Raw genomic sequence first — 21,141 nt, forward strand, 5'->3', positions numbered from 1 at the left:
TCAGGGGAACACCTCGGTCAGCTTTACTCTATCTCTCCAAGAAAAACTTTGATGCTAAATACTTCGCCCCTAACACTGGCTCAATAATAAACGATGGCAGTTCTAAGACACAAAGTACTTAATTGAAACACGCAACTTCTAATATGAACATCCATAGTGTTTTGGGGGGGATTTCTTTGTCAAGATGACTGAGAATGCATTAATAAATACAGCAATGGCCTAGGGTCCAAACACATTGTGAACGTGAAGTGTCAGGGTTTTCCTTTTATCTTGGAGAGATAGTCCAAAGTTTGCAACTGTTTTTGGAGGATCCAATTTTATACAATCTTAATCTACCAACATACTTAATTTGTGGTTATTTGTGCTGAATACATTAACTTTAAAATACTTAAAGACTAAATGATACAGTAAATGTTTTCAGAGTCTACATCTTTACTCAATCAAGATTTGAATGGTGTCCGTTTAGACCTCAACAGTAGCATATAACCAGGGGTGCACCATAACTTTCTCAGTGAGGTACTCAGATGAGTACCTGGAGTCAGTGTTTGGTACTCCAACTTCTGGCTCCACTCAAAGTTATTTGATGAAGCCCTCTGTATCGCGGACGTCAACGGGGGGGGGGGGCTAGTGGAGTACTTTGTGACCACAGAGCTTGAAGGGGGGGGGAGTCTCCCTCCGCAGCCGGTTGGCTCAGACCCCGGCCACACGAGTACGAAAACGGCTAAACGCATAGGATTAACGCAAACGCAATCGCAAACAAGCTTCCGTCCACACGCAATAGTTATCCGGATAGTGTCTGCCCACACGAGACCGCTCCGTTTAGCTCCAACCGCTGGAGAAGCTGCAGTACATATGCAGGAGCCTGTACGTGGCGCTGTAACTTCCTCCACAAAAGCAGCGAAGAAGCATGGTTGTCATGGTTGCCCTTCTGTTTATTCTCCGCGGTGGGGGCCGAGGGAATCGGGCAGAGTTTTTCGCCAGTCAACAGGCTTGTTTGAGACAAGCGAGACCTGCGCAGACCTGCGCAATTTCGATTAACGTCTTGCTCGTCCGTTGCATGATGGTTAGTCATTTTGTCCGACTTGCTCTGGAGGCTCGCCTACATGAGACGTTGAAATCTCGCGGGACAAAGACGCCCGCAGCCTTGAGAGCGAGGCGCGGCGAGGCGGCGCAGTTCCTCTCCACGGCCTGCGGAAGCTAAATGCTTGATGGGAAACGACTCGCTGGTATCTCGAGCTGAGCGCTCATTGGTGGTTTTCACCACGTGCTGCTGATGAAACTCTCCAATTGGCTCGGCAAAAGTTTGTTGTTGTTTTGTGTCAGTTTTACGTCGCCATAGGGCTGTGCAATTAATCGTATTTTAATCGCGATTACGATTATGGCTTGTGACGATTATGAAAACAGCATAATTGACAAAATACGATTATTTTGCTGGGTGTGCTTTCGCCCCTCCCTAAAATCCCACTCGGCCACGTGGGAGTGACATGTGTTCATCGCGAGCGAAGATGTCAGAACAAGAGCAGCAACTCGTTAAAAAGAAGGGTCGCGGGGAGATTCCTAGTCGATCGCGAGATGTGTCTAAAAATAGAACAACAATATTCTGTTTTATCGTTAATGTCCTGTAACATAATCTTCCTGTGCCAGAATAATGCACTTGAACGCATCAAAACTTTGTGATTGGCCGGCGTGGCTGGTGGGCAGTGGGCAGTGCAGTGACAGTCCGCACACATACAAGACCGCAATTATGGCAGAAGCAAAAAAGCCCAAAATATATAATTTTCACTCCGAGTGGGAGGATGATTATTTCTGTATCTATTCCAATTCAAAGTCCATCTGTCTCATCTGCAATGCGAGCGTGGCTTTATCGAAGAAGGGTAATTTAGGAGCGGCATTTCAAAAGAGTGCACAAACGCTACGAGACGGAATTCCCTCCTAATTCTGCCCAAAAGGGGAGGGGCCTGAAAGGACAGCTAAATGCACAGCAGTCCATTTTCACCAGGCCCAACAACAAGAGCAAGGCTGCTACCAGAGCATCTTATCGTGTCAGTCACGTTCTTGCGAAACACATGAAGTCTTTCAAAGATGGCGAAGTTGTGAAAGAAGCATTCCTGGGGACAGTAACAATAACAGAAGCATTTCAACAGGTTTTTGATATAATAAAAACTCAAGTTAGATACCGTTTATTAATCAGCTGTAAATTTGAGTTTGTTTGAACTTATTCATTATAATTATTGTACAACATGGTATAAGAATGCAAACATTAAGATCTGTTCTGTTTAAATTGATTATAGTCTATGATAAATTCAGGTTAAGAAACTAGTGTTGCTATTTTAAAAAGGCATTTATTTTTATACTCTACTAAAATGCAACAAAAAAAGGGTTTGATTCTATTAATGTTGTCTTTTTTATTGCACTGTTGCAGCAGATTCCTGAGTAGCTTCAGATCTGAGTTGTCTTATTAGTAAGCCTCATTTATACTTTTGTAGCAACACTATTTTTATATAATGGCAAAGAAAGGGTTCAGAGTCTTTTCTTTTTTTCCTGTGTCATATGTGGCAGCACTGCCACAAGTTCCTCTTCAGAGAGGGTCTTCAGTACAGGTGGCAATATTGTCACCTGCCTGCGCTCATCTCTGAAACCAGACCATGTCAACAGGCTGGTGTTTATTGCAAAACATCTTTAAGAGTTGACATGAGCAGCCCTACCAGCATTTGCCATGGTGGCCTAAACATTTAAATTTGGTCTTAAATTGTAGTTCAACATTTATTTCCTGTTACTTCTGGACCATGACGGTGGGCCAGCCTTCAACGTGTAACTGAGTGGAATATGTTGAATATGTTTTACCAAAATGTTGGCTATATGTTAAGGAGTTTTCAGTAGGTTGTGACAGTGCACTGCAACATATTTGATTTAATTTATTTTGGTCTAATTTATTTTTATTTATCATATTAATATATGTTTAGTATGGTTTTGGAAGTGCGCTCCAACATATTTTGTTGATCTAGTTTATTGGTAAAATATTATTTGTTTTAAAGTTCAATGAATAATCGTCAAAATAATCGTGATATCAATTATTGATCCAAATAATCGTGATTATGATTTTTGCCATAATCGCACAGCCCTACGTCGCCACATCCATTCCCATTTTTCATCATTGTTCCACAATATTTATCATCATTAAATTAATTTCCATATATTTGATACTATACTTGCACTGCTTACCGTTTTCATACTTTATATATCTTAGCATATTCCCTGTTTCTACACGGACCACTATTGCGGTAAGCATGTTGTAACTTCCGGTTGTTGTCATCTCCGGGTATCCCGTGTGCCTGTTCTGTTGCTGATAGCTTATTATCTTAACCGATCGTTTTAAAACTCTTGATCACGACAACTGCCTGACGTTGTAATCACACGTTACTACAGCTTAAGCACTCACAACTCTCCTTCTCTTAGCGACTGTAACTCCACAGTTGCCTACACTCTTTTCGGGATTTGCTAACGGTAGCTACTTTAGCTTGATAGCTAGCCATGGCTCTTTCCCCACCCTCGGGTGCTATTTCCTGCTCTAACTGTCTCATGTTTAGTTACTTCCCTGCCTCCTTTACTGGTACCGATACATGTGTTAAATGTAGTATAGTTGTTAGGTTGGAGGCGGGAATCATAGCCATAGAAGCCCGGCTCCGCATCTTAGAAAGAAACTCAGCTACAGTAAAGCCCATGTTAGCCGGTGCGGACCGGCAAAAGGTAGCTCCTCTTAGCCGTCCCCCGGCAACTCCCGAGCAGCAGGGAGACTGGGTGACTGTTCAGAAGGGGCATAACGCGAAACCCGCAGGTCCCCACCAACCCGTTCACGTATCTAACAGATATTCCCCACTCAGCGAGACACCCGCTGAGAAGCCAACTCTGGTTATTGGTAGCTCTATTATGAGACACGTGAAATTAGAGACCGAAGCCTCCACAGTCGCATGCATTCCGGGGGCCAGAGCGGGCGACGTTGAGGCGCATCTTAAACTGCTGGCTAAAAATAAACGTAAATACAGTAGGATTGTTATTCACGTCGGTGGTAATGATGTTCGTTTACGCCAATCAGAATGCACCAAACTTAATGTGGAGTCGGTGTGTAGTTATGCTAAAACAATGTCGGACACCGTAATCTTCTCTGGTCCCCTCCCCAATCGGATCAATGATGACATGTATAGCCGCATGTCATCATTTCAGCGCTGGTTGTCTTGGTGGTGCCCAGCAAACAATGTGGGCTTCGTAAATAATTGGACAGCCTTCTGGGGAAAACCTGGTCTGATTAAGAGAGACGGCATTCATCCTACTTTGGAAGGTGCAAATCTCATTTCGGCAAACATTTCAGGGCTTTGTGGACTTAATCCATGACAAACTGGAGTTGAGACCAGGAGGCGGAGTCGCAGTCTTACACGCTTCTCTGCGCTCTCTCCTAGGCAGTCATCCATAGGAATCCCGAACCCAATAAAATACCCAATATTAGCGGTGTGTGTGTCTGCCCAAGGACAAGTTAAGGTAAAACCTAATAGAGGTGTCATACATAATAACCTAATAAAAGTAAATGTAACAACTACTACAGTGCAACAAAACAGGAATATTAAATGTGGTCTCTTAAACATAAGATCTCTAGCATCTAAAGCAATATTGGTAAATGATTTAATATCAGATTATAATATTGATATATGCTGTCTCACTGAAACTTGGTTGAGACATGAAGAATATGTCAGCATAAATGAGGCCACTCCACCCAGCCATATCAATACTCATATTGCCCGAGGCACGGGCCGAGGAGGTGGAGTTGCAGCAATCTTTGACTCAAGTTTACTTATCAATACTAAACCAAAATTAAATTATACCTCCTTTGAAAGTCTTGTTTTTAGTCTTACGCATCCGACCTGGAAAACTTTGCAGCCAATCTTATTTGTTACAGTGTACCGTGCACCAGGTCCTTATTCAGAATTCTTATCTGAATTCTCTGAGTTTTTATCAACTTTGGTTCTTAAAACAGATAAAGTAATTATCGTAGGTGACTTTAATATTCATGTTGACGATGATAAAAATAGCCTTACTGTTGCATTTAACTCTATATTAGATTCTGTTGGTTTTTGTCAGAGTGTAAATAAACCAACCCACTGCTATAATCACACTCTCGACCTTGTTCTGACTTATGGTATTGAAATTGAGCAACTATTAGTCGAACCGCATAATCCTGCTTTATCCGACCATTTCTTAGTAACTTTTGAAGTACTGTTACGAGACTACAAAGCATTAGTCAAAAGCTCCTGCAGCAGAAACCTATCTGTTAGTGCTATAGCCAAATTTAAGGAAGAGATTCCACCAATACTTAACTCGATAGCATGTCTGCATGTAAGGGAGGAAACTTATACAAAATGTACACCACCCCAAATTGATCATGTTGTTGATAGTGCTACAGATGCGCTGCGAATAAAATTAGACTCTGTTGCTCCTTTGAAAAAGAAGAAAATAAAACAACATAGATTAGCTCCATGGCATAATGCCCAAACCCGCAAAATAAAGCAAAAGTCGAGACAACTTGAAAGGATATGGCGTTCCACTAAACTTGAAGAATCTCGTTTAATTTGGCATATTACTCTCAATGAATATAAGAAAGCACTGCGTAAAGCGAGAGCAGCCTACTACTCTTCATTAATAGATGAGAATAAGAATAATGCAAGATTTCTTTTCAGCCAGGCTGACAGAAAGCCACAGCTCGATTGAGCCTTCTATTCCCATAGCACTCAGTAGTAATGATTTTATGTGCTTTTTTAATGATAAAATTGTTACTCTTAGAAACAAAATTAATGACCTCTTGCCTTTGACCAGTATAGTGTTATCAACAGCTCCCGGAAACGTAAGTTCTAATATTACACTAGATAGTAAACTAGAATGCTTTTCAGCCATAAACCTTGAACAATTAAATTCAATGATTCTCTCTTCTAAACCATCAACGTGTATGTTAGACCCAATTCCAACTAAGCTGTTGAAGGAAGTTTTTCCATTAATTAGCACTTATTTATTAAATATTATGAATATGTCTTTATTATCAGGCTATGTTCCACAATCATTCAAAGTAGCAGTGATAAAACCGCTTCTTAAAAAGCACAACCTCGATCCAGAGGTTTTAGCCAATTATAGACCTATTTCCAATCTTCCGTTCCTCTCAAAAATTCTTGAGAAAGCGGTCGCAAAACAGCTGTGTGATTACTTAAAAAACAATGATTTATTTGAAGATTTTCAGTCTGGCTTTAGAACACATCATAGCACAGAGACAGCTCTGGTTAAAGTCACAAATGACATTCTAATAGCCTCTGACAAGGGACGTGTCTCTATTCTTGTTTTGCTCGATCTCAGTGCTGCATTTGATACTATCGACCATGATATCCTATTGCAAAGACTAGAGCACTTAGTTGGCATACAGGGAACTGCTTTAGACTGGTTTAGGTCCTATCTATCTGAACGCTCTCAGTTTGTACGTGTCAATGATGAATCTTCCATGCAAACCAAAGTTAGCCATGGAGTGCCACAGGGCTCAGTGCTCGGACCTATTTTGTTCACATTATATATGCTTCCGTTAGGCAATATTATAAGGAATCATTCTGTACATTTTCATTGTTATGCGGATGATACTCAACTATATTTATCAATCAAGCCTGATGAAATTAATCATCTAAATAAAATTCAAGACTGCCTTAAGGACTTAAAAACGTGGATGACCTTAAACTTTTTGATGTTAAACACGACCAAAACTGAAGTTATTGTACTTGGCCCGAAGAATCTACGAAACAAATTATCTAAGGATATATTAACCATGGATGGCATTAATTTGGCCTCCAGTGAGACTGTAAGGAATCTTGGTGTTATATTTGATCAGGATTTATCCTTTAACGCCCACATAAAATCAATTTCAAGGACCGCCTACTTCCATCTACGTAACATTGCAAAAATCAGGCATATCTTGCCTCAAAACGATGCAGAGAAACTAGTCCATGCATTTGTTACTTCAAGGCTGGATTATTGTAACTCTTTATTATCAGGGTGTACCAAGAAGTCAGTCAAGTCGCTTCAGCTGATTCAAAATGCTGCAGCTCGTGTACTAACCAGAGTTAGGAAAAGGGACCACATTACTCCTGTTCTGGCTGCCTTACACTGGCTCCCTATAGAACACAGGATAGAATTTAAAATTCTTCTTCTCGCCTACAAGGCCCTTAATGGGCAGGCGCCATCTTACCTTAAAGAACTCATTATACCCTACTGTCCTACTAGGGCATTGCGTTCCAAGAATGCAGGGTTGTTGGTTGTTCCTAGAGTCTCTAAAAGTACAATGGGAGCCAGAGCCTTTTCTTATCAAGCTCCACATTTGTGGAATCAGCTTCCAGTTTGTGTGCAGGGCGGCAGACACCCTATCCGTTTTTAAGAGTGCGCTTAAGACCTTCCTTTTTGATAAAGCTTATAGTTAGGGCTGATTAGATTCAGCCCCTAGTTTTGCTGATATAGGCTTAGTTTGTCGGGGGACATCTTACTTCTTCCTTCTCTCTGTCTATACCTGTGTACTCTCATGTTCCGATTAACCCAGCTTCCCCAAATGTCTTTCTTTTTGGTGTCTGTATACGCCGGGATCCGGAGTCATGGATGATCCTGCGCTCCTCTGTCCTGGATCTTGAGTCGTGGCTGTGGTCCTGGATCATAGGTCCTGGATGGATATCCTCGTGGATTCATCTTCCTATTATACACACATGCATTTCCAAACATTTGGACTACCTATGTTGCAAATGTATTATCTTTTCAATTTACACACGGCATCTATTGCACGTCTGTCCGTCCTGGGAGAGGGATCCCTCCTCTGTTGCTCTCCCTGAGGTTTCTCCCATTTTTCCCTTTAAACTGTGGGTTTTCTTCGGAAGTTTTTCCTTGTACGATGTGAGGGTCTAAGGACAGAGGGTGTCGTATTGTCATACTGATATTTTGTACAAACTGTAAAGTCCACTGAGACAAATGTAACATTTGTGATATTGGGCTATATAAATAAACATTGATTGATTGATTGATATTCATACACACTGTTCATACTGCTCACAGGCTGATATCTAGTGTATTCACAACCCTCACTGTTTATTCATCATTCAATTCATTCTATATTTTATTCTGTAGATTGTGTACATTACTTTTCACTTTACTGCTTGTTGCACCTGGTTAGAAGCTAAACTGCATTTCGTTGTCTCAGTACCTGTAATATGTGCAATAACAATAAAGTTGAATCTAATCTTGAGCAGGAACAAATGTATTTACTTAGTACACGATCTGACATTAACGATTAAACACATGTGTGCATTCTTTATAAATGCAAACCGAGTCAAGCCGACAGTATGCACCTTAAAGTTGTTTGCAATCCGCGAAGAAGAAGAAGAAGAAGAAGAAGCCGACTCCGAGCTGTCCGACTTCAGCGAGCTTTTTGAGACCTCCCCCGGCTGCGATCGGCTATTCTCGTCTACTTTCGAGGCGAGCCGCAACGCGTCTCAAACAAGCCTAATGTGTATTAAAGTTTAAACCTTCCGAAAAATTATAAAAGTGCCGGTCAAAGGTCTTCTTTGTTATTTATTGAGCTTTAAAACAAATGAATAACGACTCTATATAATATAATAATAAAAATACACGGAGCCTCTCTTTTTCCTCCCTCTCTTTGGACAGCGCCAGTGTCTGTTTCATGCAGCAGCTGATCCAGTAATGAGTGACCCGACCGACAGTAAAAATAAACATATTTATAACTAGTTTAGGTAGTTTGAGAGGTGTCTCCGTCCTGTCAGATTAGACTTCTCTCGCGTTTATGTCCATATCGAGAGAAAGCGGGGGGTGAGCAGCAGAGGTGGGGAGAGGCGGGGCTATTGCGCAATCATTATCAGAAAATGATCGCTGAAGCTGCAGTACATATCCACAAAAGCAGCGAGTAAGATCCCCCCCGGATGTGTAAGTCTGCTGTAGATGTTGCACAAAGAACTGTAGCATGGTCAGTAGCGTCCGGAGCACGATAGCAACTCTGCGATCCGCCATTGTTGTTGTTGTTGTTGTTGGTGGCGAAACACATCAGCAATGGCGCGGGGTAAGCGGAGGTGAGCAGAAGAGGTGGGGCTATTGCTATTGCGCAATCATTATCAGAAAATGATCGTATAGGGCGTACACACGGAGCCGTTGGACCCCCCAGAGCGTTGCGTATGCCGTTCTATCCACCTTGGGACCCGTTATCGTTTCCTCAGTCGTTTAGTGCCGTATTCGGTCGTCCTCGTATGGCCGAATGGTCTATATGACACTAAACAGTAACGCAAACGGCCGTTTTCGTCCTCGTGTGGCCGGGGCATTAGTTTTGGCACAATTCCGTTGTATAGACCGACGTTAACAGCAGCCCTGTCTGCGCACAGGGAGACCGACTCTGTTGTCCGGTGATCTAACCGCCTTCTGGAAAAGCTTCACAAGTACGTCGGTACGCAAATGCGCTTTGTGACACAAGTGACAGTACGCATTTCAGATTGTTGCCGCGCATGCGTACCTGCGTACCCCTGCATATAACATAATTTCAGTCTATTCAATTAATTAAAATATTACAACATTTATGCTTCATGTCTAGGCTTTGGAACATCGGAAAGTCCCCGAGCCTTCTTTCAAACAAACACTCAGTCAAATATGTACAAACACACACACATCTTACTCCCATACAAAGATTTTAAAAGACCTTTTTGCGACACGACCAACTGACTGAAGGTCTGACTGAGGGGAAGACTTATCTCACCGCCTTCTCTTCAAATATTTTCTAACACACGACACACTTTTACCGGAGTACTGCTGGCTTTCTGTCCTAACATTTTAATTGTAGTTACCTAGCATCACCTGTTACAAAAAATCCTGATGAAATGTCGAGTGTTGAAGACAGCTGGTCTTTCAAGGACGCTTTCTTTTCATCTCAATAACATGAATTATCCATCAGGCATGCTAATATTGATTTTGCAGATGATTATGCAAATGTTAAACCAGTTTGTATCCATGCGCTAGTCGTCATGCAGGTATAATAAAAAAGAACAAGATGATGCCGTTTCTTCTCAATGGAACTCTTCATCTATTTTTAAAGTGTGCCTGCCAACACATACTGATAACCATTTTTCAAAATGGGTCTGATGAAAAAATCAAAAACGCCCAGGTTTTTCCACTTGAAGGAGGGGTAACTTGACATCACAAGCATATGATTAACTTGTGCTCTGTGTGGGAAGCCTGTATTCACTATGTGTGAGTTCCTTTGACAAAAATAGTAATTTTAACTTGCGGAACAAAGGAGTTGCTGTCCTACCGCTGCCTTCATCGTCAATGTACCACCTTGGTGTTTTATTGCTTATATTGGAGTCCTAAGTCACACAATCACACAAATAAAATAAACGATCAAGGCAACGGTAAACCAGCAACTTCCGTGTCCTGCTATATAAAGCTCCTAGTTTTGTAAATGAAGTTCCACAGCTGTACATTGGTTTGTTTTTTGTGTTGGTACTCCAGTCTGTTGTCTAACACGATACTTAATTCAACATTGTATGCAATCAATGAGGAAAACAAGTTGTCCCAAGCTTTAACTACTCTTATATTATGGGTGTTTTTCACTCATTTTTGACATGATAAGAAATACCTTAAGCTGGAGGACTACTTGTAGTTTGAAGCTAACACGATGACACATTTTTGGAGTGAATCCATTAAGATCACAGCAGTCGCGTGTCCCAGCCTTCAGGCCTGCACAAATATGACCTCCTTTTCAAATGTGGCCTCTTTTCACATTTCCAAAACGGGCTTTGCTGAAATCAGTCGGGAACAATTTGTGTTGACACGGACTAAAGGCTGACATTACATTTTTGGATCTGTGATGATTTAGAATTATACATTTTTACTTTATAAAACTCTAAGCCGCCTAAAATAATAATATTCACTCAGAAGGTAACCATTTAACCTCTTTCACAATTTTGCATTTACACCACAACCAGTGTGTTTTGGCAACAGGGGATACAAGAAAGAGATATCCTCACCATCTTTCCACAGCGGAGAGCAGGTGAGGAAGGAGAGTTATTACTGTCAACAGGAACAATGTTTGCTGACAGTGCTAGGATGCATGGCAAGACAGAGGGATAGAGGAAGAGAGAGTCAGAGGCAGATGTGTCAAGCAGTCTAAAAGACATTGTTTCACTTAGGGATGTCCCGATCACCTCTTTTTGCTCCCGATCCGATTCCGATCATTTGATTTTGACAATCTGCCGATACCGATTTTTCCCGATCCGATCTTTATGCAATGCATTAAGAGAAAAAAAAGGTAACAGATAACATCCAACGCGATGAATTCAGCTATCTTGGCTGTTATTTGTTTGGCCTTTTCACTGTTCTGGGGCAGTTTCTCTTTCCTTTTAAAAGTCTCTGAAAGTGTTGGTTGTTTCAGTGCCGTTACCCGAGTGGCCGCTGTGTACTCGTCGTGTTGTTGTTGGCGTTTGTTTCACAGGTGGCGTATTAGATTGGTCGTGTTGAACGTAGCTCTGTTATTTCCACCACGCGGAACCTCCGCCTTGCAAACATTGCATCTGGCTGTTACACTGCCTTCGCTTTCAATTTTATAATAGCCTACTTCCAAACTTCTGACATTTTCTCTGTCCCGACTCCCGAGTCACCAGCTGAACGTAGCCTCTCGTTAGCTTACTGCTACTATTAGACACTGCGCCCACTCTGTTGCCAGATTTGAGAGAAATAAGCAACCAGGGGGGTATACTACGAAGCAGGATTTTCGCTTAGCCGGCTAAATTCAGGGAAAACTCTGGGTTTCCGGTCCTACGAAGCTGGTTCTCTTTTTAGCAGGCTAGATCTCCATGGTAACTTATGCTTAGCGGCTAACCTGGTCGGGACCAGGTTAGGTTGCAGGCTAAGAGCTCAACTCAGTGAAAGCACTGACTGCTGACCAGTCAGAGCTCAGTGTGCGGAGTTTAAAGCGATCAAGTCATATTACAGGAGAAAGGAAATACAGAAAAGCTGCCGTGGCAGGAAAGACGGCCGGCAAAAATCACCGACTGTGTGAACGTGAACATTAATAGAATATCACCTTCCATCTTCAGAGCAATCTGACTATTAGGCCTATAACATTAGCGTTAAGAAAGCTTACTTAAATATCTGCCACAACATAAGTAACCGGATCAGAGTAACATTAAGTACAGTCCGCGGCATATCACTTCATAATGTATCATATTTTCTTATCTGAGTCAGCTGAGCCGTATCTGGCCGTGCAACACTCACAGTGTCACATACTGTATGCAGAAGTATTATTTTAAGCAACACATTAAGTTGACGAAACACTCGAGACAAATGTAATTAAAGTCAAATCGTGTTTTAGACGGGGCAGTGATATCATAACCCTGTTAATGTACGCATTCAAACACTTGTTCTTTTGCCAGCTGTATTCACCTTGCAGGTGCAGCTATGTGGCTTTGATCCTGGATAAAGTGTTTAAGTCATGGATGTTTAAAGTTTAACTTCTTCATATGTCTAATATTATAGTTGACTTTTCATTCAGGAAGTATGGCGCTGCGCTGTCAGTACGCTTCTCCATGTTTGTGATTGGTCGAATGCTCCAAATACCACCCCTTTCATGTGAACGCGCACCTAACTAGATAGGAAACGGCTGGCTTGAGCGATCCACTTGATAACCAGCGTCGTAGTACAGTTTAGCGAGAGCGCGTATGTTTTGGATTAGGCCAACCGGCTAACTCAAACATATCCAGGTTATGTTGAACCAGCTTCGTAGTATAGGCCCCAGGTCTATGAAAACAAGCCCAAAAGAAGCAACACATAGGCTACATGATGTTGTGTAATGTTAAACCAAAACTAAGGCCTCAGGATGACTTTAAGACGTGAACATGGTCATTTTTGTTTTGTAACATTAAATAAAATTAAAGAAATGTATATAAAAACAAATTAAAATCCCGATCCCCGATTTTTTTCTCCCGATTCTTGTCCCGATCCGATCACGTGATCGGATCGGGACATCTCTAGTTTCACTCCTACTCGGTCATCCGTCATTATTTGTCTCGGACCGCAATCGCATTTGTGTGCAAGTGTTGTTTGTCTCAGTTCTATCATGCTGGTAGAAATAAACAGTCTTAAATTAAAGGGATAGTGGAAATCTGCGAATTTTGGGTTTAACTTATGTATTTTTATTAAAAATAAGCATAATAAACAATTTTTTTTTATTTCATGCGCCTAGTTTCATTTTATTTTCAATTTTACTGCGCCCTCTCAATGAAACGAAATACTTCGGGAATCTTCGGGTGATGACGAGAGCATAGGAAGACGGGCACAAACAATGGCGGACATTCAATAGCATTTGCATGTGAATAGCCGACCTTTATTATGGTGAATAGATGTGTCAATACTTTATACCGAGTATATTGCCATAAATATGATGATTGATTATCAGTAAAAAATTCTACGTGACACAACGACATTGGATTAACCTTGAGATGCGTTTTTATTCCGTTGAACACAACTTTTGATCACAAATAAAAAAAGGTAAGACGTAATTATTGTAATATTTTTGGAACCGGATGTTGTTTACTTTCTCTTTTCTGGCTGATAGCTCCAGGAATTCGAGGTCTTACAGTGATGACATTACATGTGTGGAATCTGTGGAGTCTCAGCTTTAAATCGTATATCTTGTTTGTGCAGTTAAGATAGTAATAAGGGCATTTCTACCGTGTGTTGTGTGTAAAAAAGCGTTAGCATTAGTTAGCATTGTTTCGCTCAATGCTAATTCAAAGGCTTGGTATTACTCTTGTGTTTTTTCTAGCTAACAATTGTTCTTATTGTCAGTTAGCGGAGTTTCTTACCTTTAAAAGGGTATGAAACATTAATAGTTTCATAAATGTTAAGAAGCCCTGAGACATGTGAGAGAAAAAAAAACTGTGGGAGGGGTCCACTGGGGGGACCTTCGGGCTTAACTGGTTAACAATGATTAATATTTGTAAAGGCTACAGGTGATCTTAAGATGCGTGAGCTATGCTTAGGGACCTACCAGTCAAGATTATTTGTGCGTAGGGGTGCATCATCTGGCGCCTGGTCCTGGTCATCCTCGCCATTGCCCATGCCGTGAACCATCACCTCGGGCTCGAACAAATAAGGACGTAATGGTCCATCGTCTGGCTCAATATTGTCACCATCGTCGCTTACTGAACCGGATTCAGATTCAGTTCCTAAAACGACATTTTCGTAGGAAAGCCGAGAGGATGTTTCTGACTCGCTATCATCACTGGATACCTCGTACAATCCTTCTTCTTTGTCTGGTATATTTGCCCTTCCACGTTCATTCTGCATAGACGCCATGGTTTGTTATCGTATCGTCTTCCTAAGTTTTCGTCACTTCCGGTTTGGCTGAGTCGAACATTTCGTTTCTAAAAAACTTCGGGGAAGCTGCAATAAAGTGCTTCTAACATGCGTAAGGCAATTATTATATATTTGTAATCAGGTGTGATTGTTTTGGTAGTAATTATGCTTGTATATAATTAAAACGAAACTATTTGAGGTTCCATTTCCACTATCCCTTTAAGCAAACAATCACTAAAACACACAATCAGCTCAGTAGTTTTTACTTATTTTTCATCCAATCTGTGATGTAGGGAATGCCCAAAGGTTGCTCTTGGTACTGGGATCATTTCTCTATTAGATACAGTTTAATTATATTTATTTTCAGTCTACCTCGCTCTTACAAGTAGTTCAAATAAAGGCTAAGGCCATGTCCAAGCAGTGAAGCCTTTAACGAATTATCAAACTATAATTGAAATAAACACAATACAGCCTGGTATGAAACACAGCTTTGGTCTCTATAGCTACATATCATGTTCATGACAACTGGAGAGGGGTGACTTTTTATATAATTCACTGGTTTAAAAAAATATTAAAGCTTTAAGTTAAATTGTAAGTGGGCATGACCGCTTAGAGTGACAGTTCGCTGTCTGCTCTGCTATGTATATATATTTAACGATGAAATGCTTTATGGCTACAGTGTAGTTTTGCAATGAAAATCCTAAGACACAAGACATTAAATAATAAAAACAGTGGAAGAACAAAGAGAAATAGAAATATAGTGCAAGAGAATGTTGCAGTTATCACATTTAAAAAATATAATTTTTGCAATACGTGACACAAACGCAAAGAAATACTCTAAGGGAGTCACATTATGTGTACATGTGTGTGTGTCCGGGTGTGACGGAATAGGTAACAGCTGGTGTTCTGGCCCAATCGATGACATAATGGAATATTTGGACCTCAGGCCATTGACAGTCCCCTGGTAAGTGCAACAGGGAGTAATTTATTCTTCTGTGACTGTTCAAGAGTAGGTGACGGATGGTTTGTGTCTAAACCCATTCACATACAGTATGTAGACCTATACAGTATGTGTGAACATGCTTTTACGCATGTGTGCTTTTGTACAGCGCAGCAGGCGGAGCTGGCAGCGCATTGATCACAGCGGAGCTCTTCCATCGATCAGCAAAATGTCTCCAGCTCACTGCTGAGTCGGAGCCAAGCTCTGACTTCATCTCCCCACAGCGTCAGAGCTTTATCTGAATTAGCTGGAGACGCAGGCTAAGAGAATATGTCAATATTTCAGCAATGGTTATGTCACCTTTAACTGTACCACAATGACATGAGGAGGGCTACTTCATATGAGGATATCTGTTCCTCTCTCTTTCCCTCGTTGGAAAACATTCTACTTCAAGAAACATTTCAGTGTCTAAACAAATAAGAATGAATATCAAATTGAAAGTGTAAGCAAAAACTGATTAAGTCACTTGTTGGCAAATTGCCTGTTTTTCCAGAAACAGCTGTTAAAATCTAAAAACCAGTCTGTAATCTCAACAGTTTCAAGAAGGCTGATTTGCATTTGAAATAAGCCGAAATAGCTTATTGCCGAGAATTTCCATAAGATGCACTCTCAACTAAATTGCTTTATTCTCATTCTAGTTCAATTATAAACGACAGTGACATAATTGCCGTAAAATGACAAACAATATTATCAAAAATGTCGGATATAACGACGATTAATACATATTGCTCTCACTTAAAGGTGGGGTAGATCATTTTGGAGAAACCAGCTCGAGTGTGCTAGAATTTGAAAATACACAACCGGAAAAAATCTGCCACTTCCTTACAGAGCCCCTCCTCCAACACACACGAACGCGCACATGACCAATGAGGGCACGAGATAAGTTTGTGCACAGATGGAAGGCTGACAGGCAGGTAGGCCATCCAGTTACTTTAGCTGGGCCGGCTAAAATGATTGGTCGTGCTTTTTACAGTACTACGGCTTCCACAGATGACATTTTTGTATACATTTTTTGTGAAAGCACTTCAGATATCCATTGCTATCGGGATGTTAAGAGCATTCCATGGAATATAACAAAAAGTGTATATCGAGCAGGTTTCTCAAACTTACCTACCCCACCTTTAAGCCATTGTTATCCTCATTGCAATTTCTCACTCTTACACCCCCCCCCCCCACACACACAGAAACTTTGAAAAAGTAGTCACCATGGTGATATTGCACACTGCCCTTTTTCTGCACTTCAAACATGCACAGCATATATGCTATAAGCTCACATAAACATGTATGCGTGCACAGACTTGGCAGTAACCATGGCATTCTACCTCAGGTTGGAGGTGGGAGGATAGCCATCATAACACCCCCCCCGGGACTGGGTGACTCAGTCATTAAGAAACTCTGCCCAACGTCTTCATATATTCTACAGGACTATGTCTTGTCTCTTTGTTACTAAGGAGATGGTGTTAACCTGCTGGAAATACAGTATTCAATGAAGGGAAGGTCATATTCCACGTATCTATCCAATATGACTGTTAAACTCCTGAGTGTCTTTACTTAAATATAGAACACGTACATCTTTTAACAGTCTACGTATAATAAAATAATGTTTTTATTTATATTTTATTCAAATATGTAGTATTGTTTTTCACTGTACAGTATCTAATTTTGCATTCTGTTTTCATAGTACTCTATTTTACATATATAGAGATTACTTATTTGTGTATTTTACTTTCAGCATTCTGTTGCACCATCTTAAATTATATCTTTATTGCACTATTTTCTATTATTTGTATGTCTTGGCCTGGGACTTAGGGATTTATATTTCCCAAAGTAGCAGTAGCTTTTGAGCATATGACAATAAAGCCTTGGAATCTTGAATCCTACAGGCTTGCAAAATAAGTTATGAACTTTGACCAATAATTTGTCTTCACACAACTAAGCAAATACAAGCAGTATTTGCACTTAAAATGCATGCTTCACTAAACTCCACTGCATACTAAATGAAACACTTTTCAGTGAAAGCAACGCTCTGTTGAGTTACATTTTAAAGTGCAATAAGTATATCTTGTCATGTCATGTAAAATCAATAAATAATACAATGATAAATAATCGGGATCTCAAATGTATCACTTCTCTTCTAAGACAAGTAATGTACATCTCAAACGTTTAATCTTTGAATAGTTCCAGCATTAGGGAAATTATAACACAAGTGAAAACAGGGCCAAAATATACAATAAACACAGACTTTTGATTGATGGCCTGATTGTCCAACACTTTTTTTAAACCATTTACTTGAAACCAGAAGAAGAGATATGGAATGTCGACTTATGTGGCGTTTTTAATGTCCCTTAATGTGTCGCATTAAAATTGTGATCGTATCTCAATGTAAATTGGTCGAGATTGTGTTAATGAAAACAACATTTCTCAACTTGTCAAATATCATAACCATCAGCCAGCAGTGTTTTAAGAAACTTGAGACATAATGTTTCACTGAAAAACAAAATGAAGCCATATCTACATCATCAGATACACAGACATGCACAGAGGAATTCCCAAACAATGCAACCTCTTGACAGGCAGGTAGCTAAATGTGTATTAAACAACCTCTACGTAGTTTAAAACATGCCAGCAGATGTAATGTGACCTATTTTGTCTGATGGAGATGACACATTTAATTGGATTCCTTTGCAGGGGGCTCCTCGGAAAATATGGCTAACCTGTGAAGTGTGCAGCCTGTAGCCTGCTGTGGGTCACCAGTCAGGCAGAATAAAGTACATTCTCTGCATTCTTATCCTACTCGTATGCAGAGAGGAAAATCCTCCCTGAATGACAGAGAAAGACCTCTTTCACACAGGGTTACACACATAAACCCTACACACCAGCCCTGTCCGCTGCATTCAATGTCACTCACATGCCCACACACCATAACTGTAATAATTGTACCACTACTATAATATACTTGTAAGTGAGACTGTATAAGACATTGTGTTTTCAATAGCCATAAAACACATGTTGTCCCTATTTTCAATGTTACATTCCTGTGCAACGTTCATGTAGTAGGCTACTGACGTCTGTGTTTATTGAAGGCTACTTTTTAAAGTCAGTTTTCGCTGACCTTACTGGGTTTTTAACGTTACCGTTTTTGCATTTGAATCACATATTGATATAATTGTGTTTATATCTATATATAGGCTATATATATAGATATAAACATATATACAGTCTATGGTTTATATGCAAGAATCCTCAATAAATAGTTATTCTTAACAGCGTTTTAAATGGTGTAAAAGTAACAAAGTGGCACCACACTTCTCAAATTTACTTAGCCTCAGTTTTACGTTTACTCGCCATAAATAGCGTAAATGTTAACACACTATAAGCTGAAACTAAAACCAACTTGGACTGAGTTAAAGTACAAGTGACTTCCAGGTGATTTTACGTAAGCCTGTCAGACTAAACCCAAGTTAAACGGAGACATTCCCCTACCTGCAGGACACTGTGATTTCAACTTTGGTGGCAGGGATAGTCGCGTTGAGCGGGTCGAAGTCTCCTATCGACGCCATGTTGAGGAAACTGTTGTTCATGCTGTCAAAAAAAAATGTTTTGCCTTTTCTTTCCTCGTGTTTGGTCCAACCCCTTTTTACGAGCGGTGAAGGAGGATAGCGAGAAACTGTGTGCGCCTCCTCGGCGAGAAGTGGAGCAAAGGTGCCGGGGAGAGGGAGAGAGAGGCTGGGAGATGTGATGTCACTTCTCTCTCTCCTTCTCTCTATCTCTCTCTCTTCCTCTCTCTCTCTCTGTGTGTGTGTGTGTGTGTGTGTGTGTGTGTGTGTGTGTGTGTGTGTGTGTGTGTGTGTGTGTGTGTGTGTGTGTGTGTGTGTGTGTGGGTGTGTGTGTGTGTGTGTGGTGTGTGTGTGTGTGTGTGTGTGTGTGTGTGTGTGTGTGTGCGTGTGTGCGCACGCGTGTGTGTTGGTGTTTCTCTCTTCTCCTTCTCCCTTTCCTCTTTCTTTATGCCTCTATGCCATCTCCTTCCTCTCGATATGGCTGTCTCCCACTATCCCAATTCAGTTCAGTTCAGTTGACTTCTGCTCAGCTCATTTAGAATTCAGAGCCTCAGATTGACTGGCATGGAAGTAATAACAGTAAGACAACATTCGAGAAATAAAAGACATTTCTCATGAAAAGTATTTCCTGTGTGTGTGTGTGGTGCACATTTCCCTTGCCCTCAATACTGTCATTCACACATCAGTTCAATTCAGTTTAATTCAGTTCAATTCAATGTGTTTTTTGTTTTGCATGAAACACTCTTTCCTTCAGGGCTGGAATAACCTTTTAGGCAGCCCTGGGCAAAATTGCCCTGAAGATGTGATGAAAACCCATGTAACAAACAGCAGGTGTGTAGTTTGAAGGTTGTTGTTGTTGTAACCAGGCAGAAAGGGTACAAAATAATGAATAAAAGATGCTATTGATTTATGGAAGTGGTAGGATCCAGTGTTTACTTATTACATTTGAAAGTCAAATATAATTAAATGAAGCAGCTTTTAACGATACAGTATTTGCATTCTGTGTTCAAGTATGACAATAACAACAGTTTCGAAAATACACATGGCCATGTAAAAGAATTGCACCATTAAAAAACAACAAGGTCTTTAGTCACTCAACTTAATGGGACCGCAATACTCAATCATTGGAGTGCACTTGCATTGCTGAAACCTGGGGGTGGCCATGGTTACCTGTTGCTAACTCACTCAACAACTTACATGGTCTATGCCAACCTGCCGAAGACACTTGATGTCATGTTTCGGCCAAATCCGCTCTTTCCTTCTTTTGTTTTTAGAAAATGGGAATGGGGAGGGGAAAAAATATGTTGTTTTTTTAGACAACGGGGACACATATTTATGTGAAATAGACATACAAAATAGCATTTTGCGTAATAGGGACCTTTAAGTTACACCATTTTGACACAGGGTCTCTCTAGAGTTACCGAAAAAACTGAATAGTTGCATTTTTTGCCATTAGTAATTAGACTGTGTATGTGTGCCTGAGCAGTAGAGTACACACTTTGTAGTCTCAGCTGTCTGAGAGGAGATTATTAGTATTATTAACAATATTATTATTAGTGCTTGTATAGAAACACATAATTTCTGTCCCTCCATGCCATGAGGATAAGCATCTGATTTAATTAACTTAATTAAGGGAGACCCTCCTCTGGCCGAGAATAGAATGACAGCATGATGAATGTGAAGGGATAAGGAGAGTCACATTATGAGGACATTGTGCTGGCTTTCTCAAAAAAAGTTTTGCATCAAAGCTACAACTACCTCTTCTTACATTAGGTATGTGTCATATCACCACATTGCAAGTATTCATACTGTATTTGCTATAGGCTACATGAGCATAAGTGTGTGTGTGTGTGTGTGTGTGTGTGTGTGTGTGTGTGTGTGTGTGTGTGTGTGTGTGTGTGTGTGTGTGTGTGTGTGTGTGTGTGTGTGTGTGTGTGTGTGTGTGTGTGTGTGTGTGTGTGTGTGTGTGTGTGTGTGTGTGTGTGTGTGTGTGTGTGTGTGTGTGTGTGAGAGAATGCGAGAGAGCAGTTTGTTTAGATCATAGTCATAGGATCTTAAAATGACACATCTCAGTATTACTCAGTGTGTTTACTGGCTAACCACGTCTCTAAATATAGTTGTCTTGTTGCATGGTTGCCAAAACCATGAAGGCACCTTTGGGCAAAACAC

The 21,141-nt window shown here is 40.7% G+C and overlaps 1 protein-coding gene across 1 annotated transcript in view; it reads right to left on the reverse strand.

The window, feature by feature from the left end:
- Positions 1-19,138, reverse strand: part of LOC117558269 (copine-8) — a 102,874-nt gene extending 83,736 nt beyond the window's left edge. Inside the window, exon 1 of the mRNA XM_034234323.1 lies at positions 18,899-19,138. Coding sequence (XP_034090214.1) covers positions 18,899-18,996 — 98 coding nt within the window. The 5' untranslated portion in view covers positions 18,997-19,138. The remainder of the gene's footprint in view (positions 1-18,898) is intronic.
- Between the last annotated feature and the right edge of the window lie 2,003 nt (positions 19,139-21,141).

Source organism: Gymnodraco acuticeps, unplaced genomic scaffold (genome assembly GCF_902827175.1).
Source record: "Gymnodraco acuticeps unplaced genomic scaffold, fGymAcu1.1, whole genome shotgun sequence".
NCBI classification, from domain to species: domain Eukaryota; kingdom Metazoa; phylum Chordata; class Actinopteri; order Perciformes; family Bathydraconidae; genus Gymnodraco; species Gymnodraco acuticeps.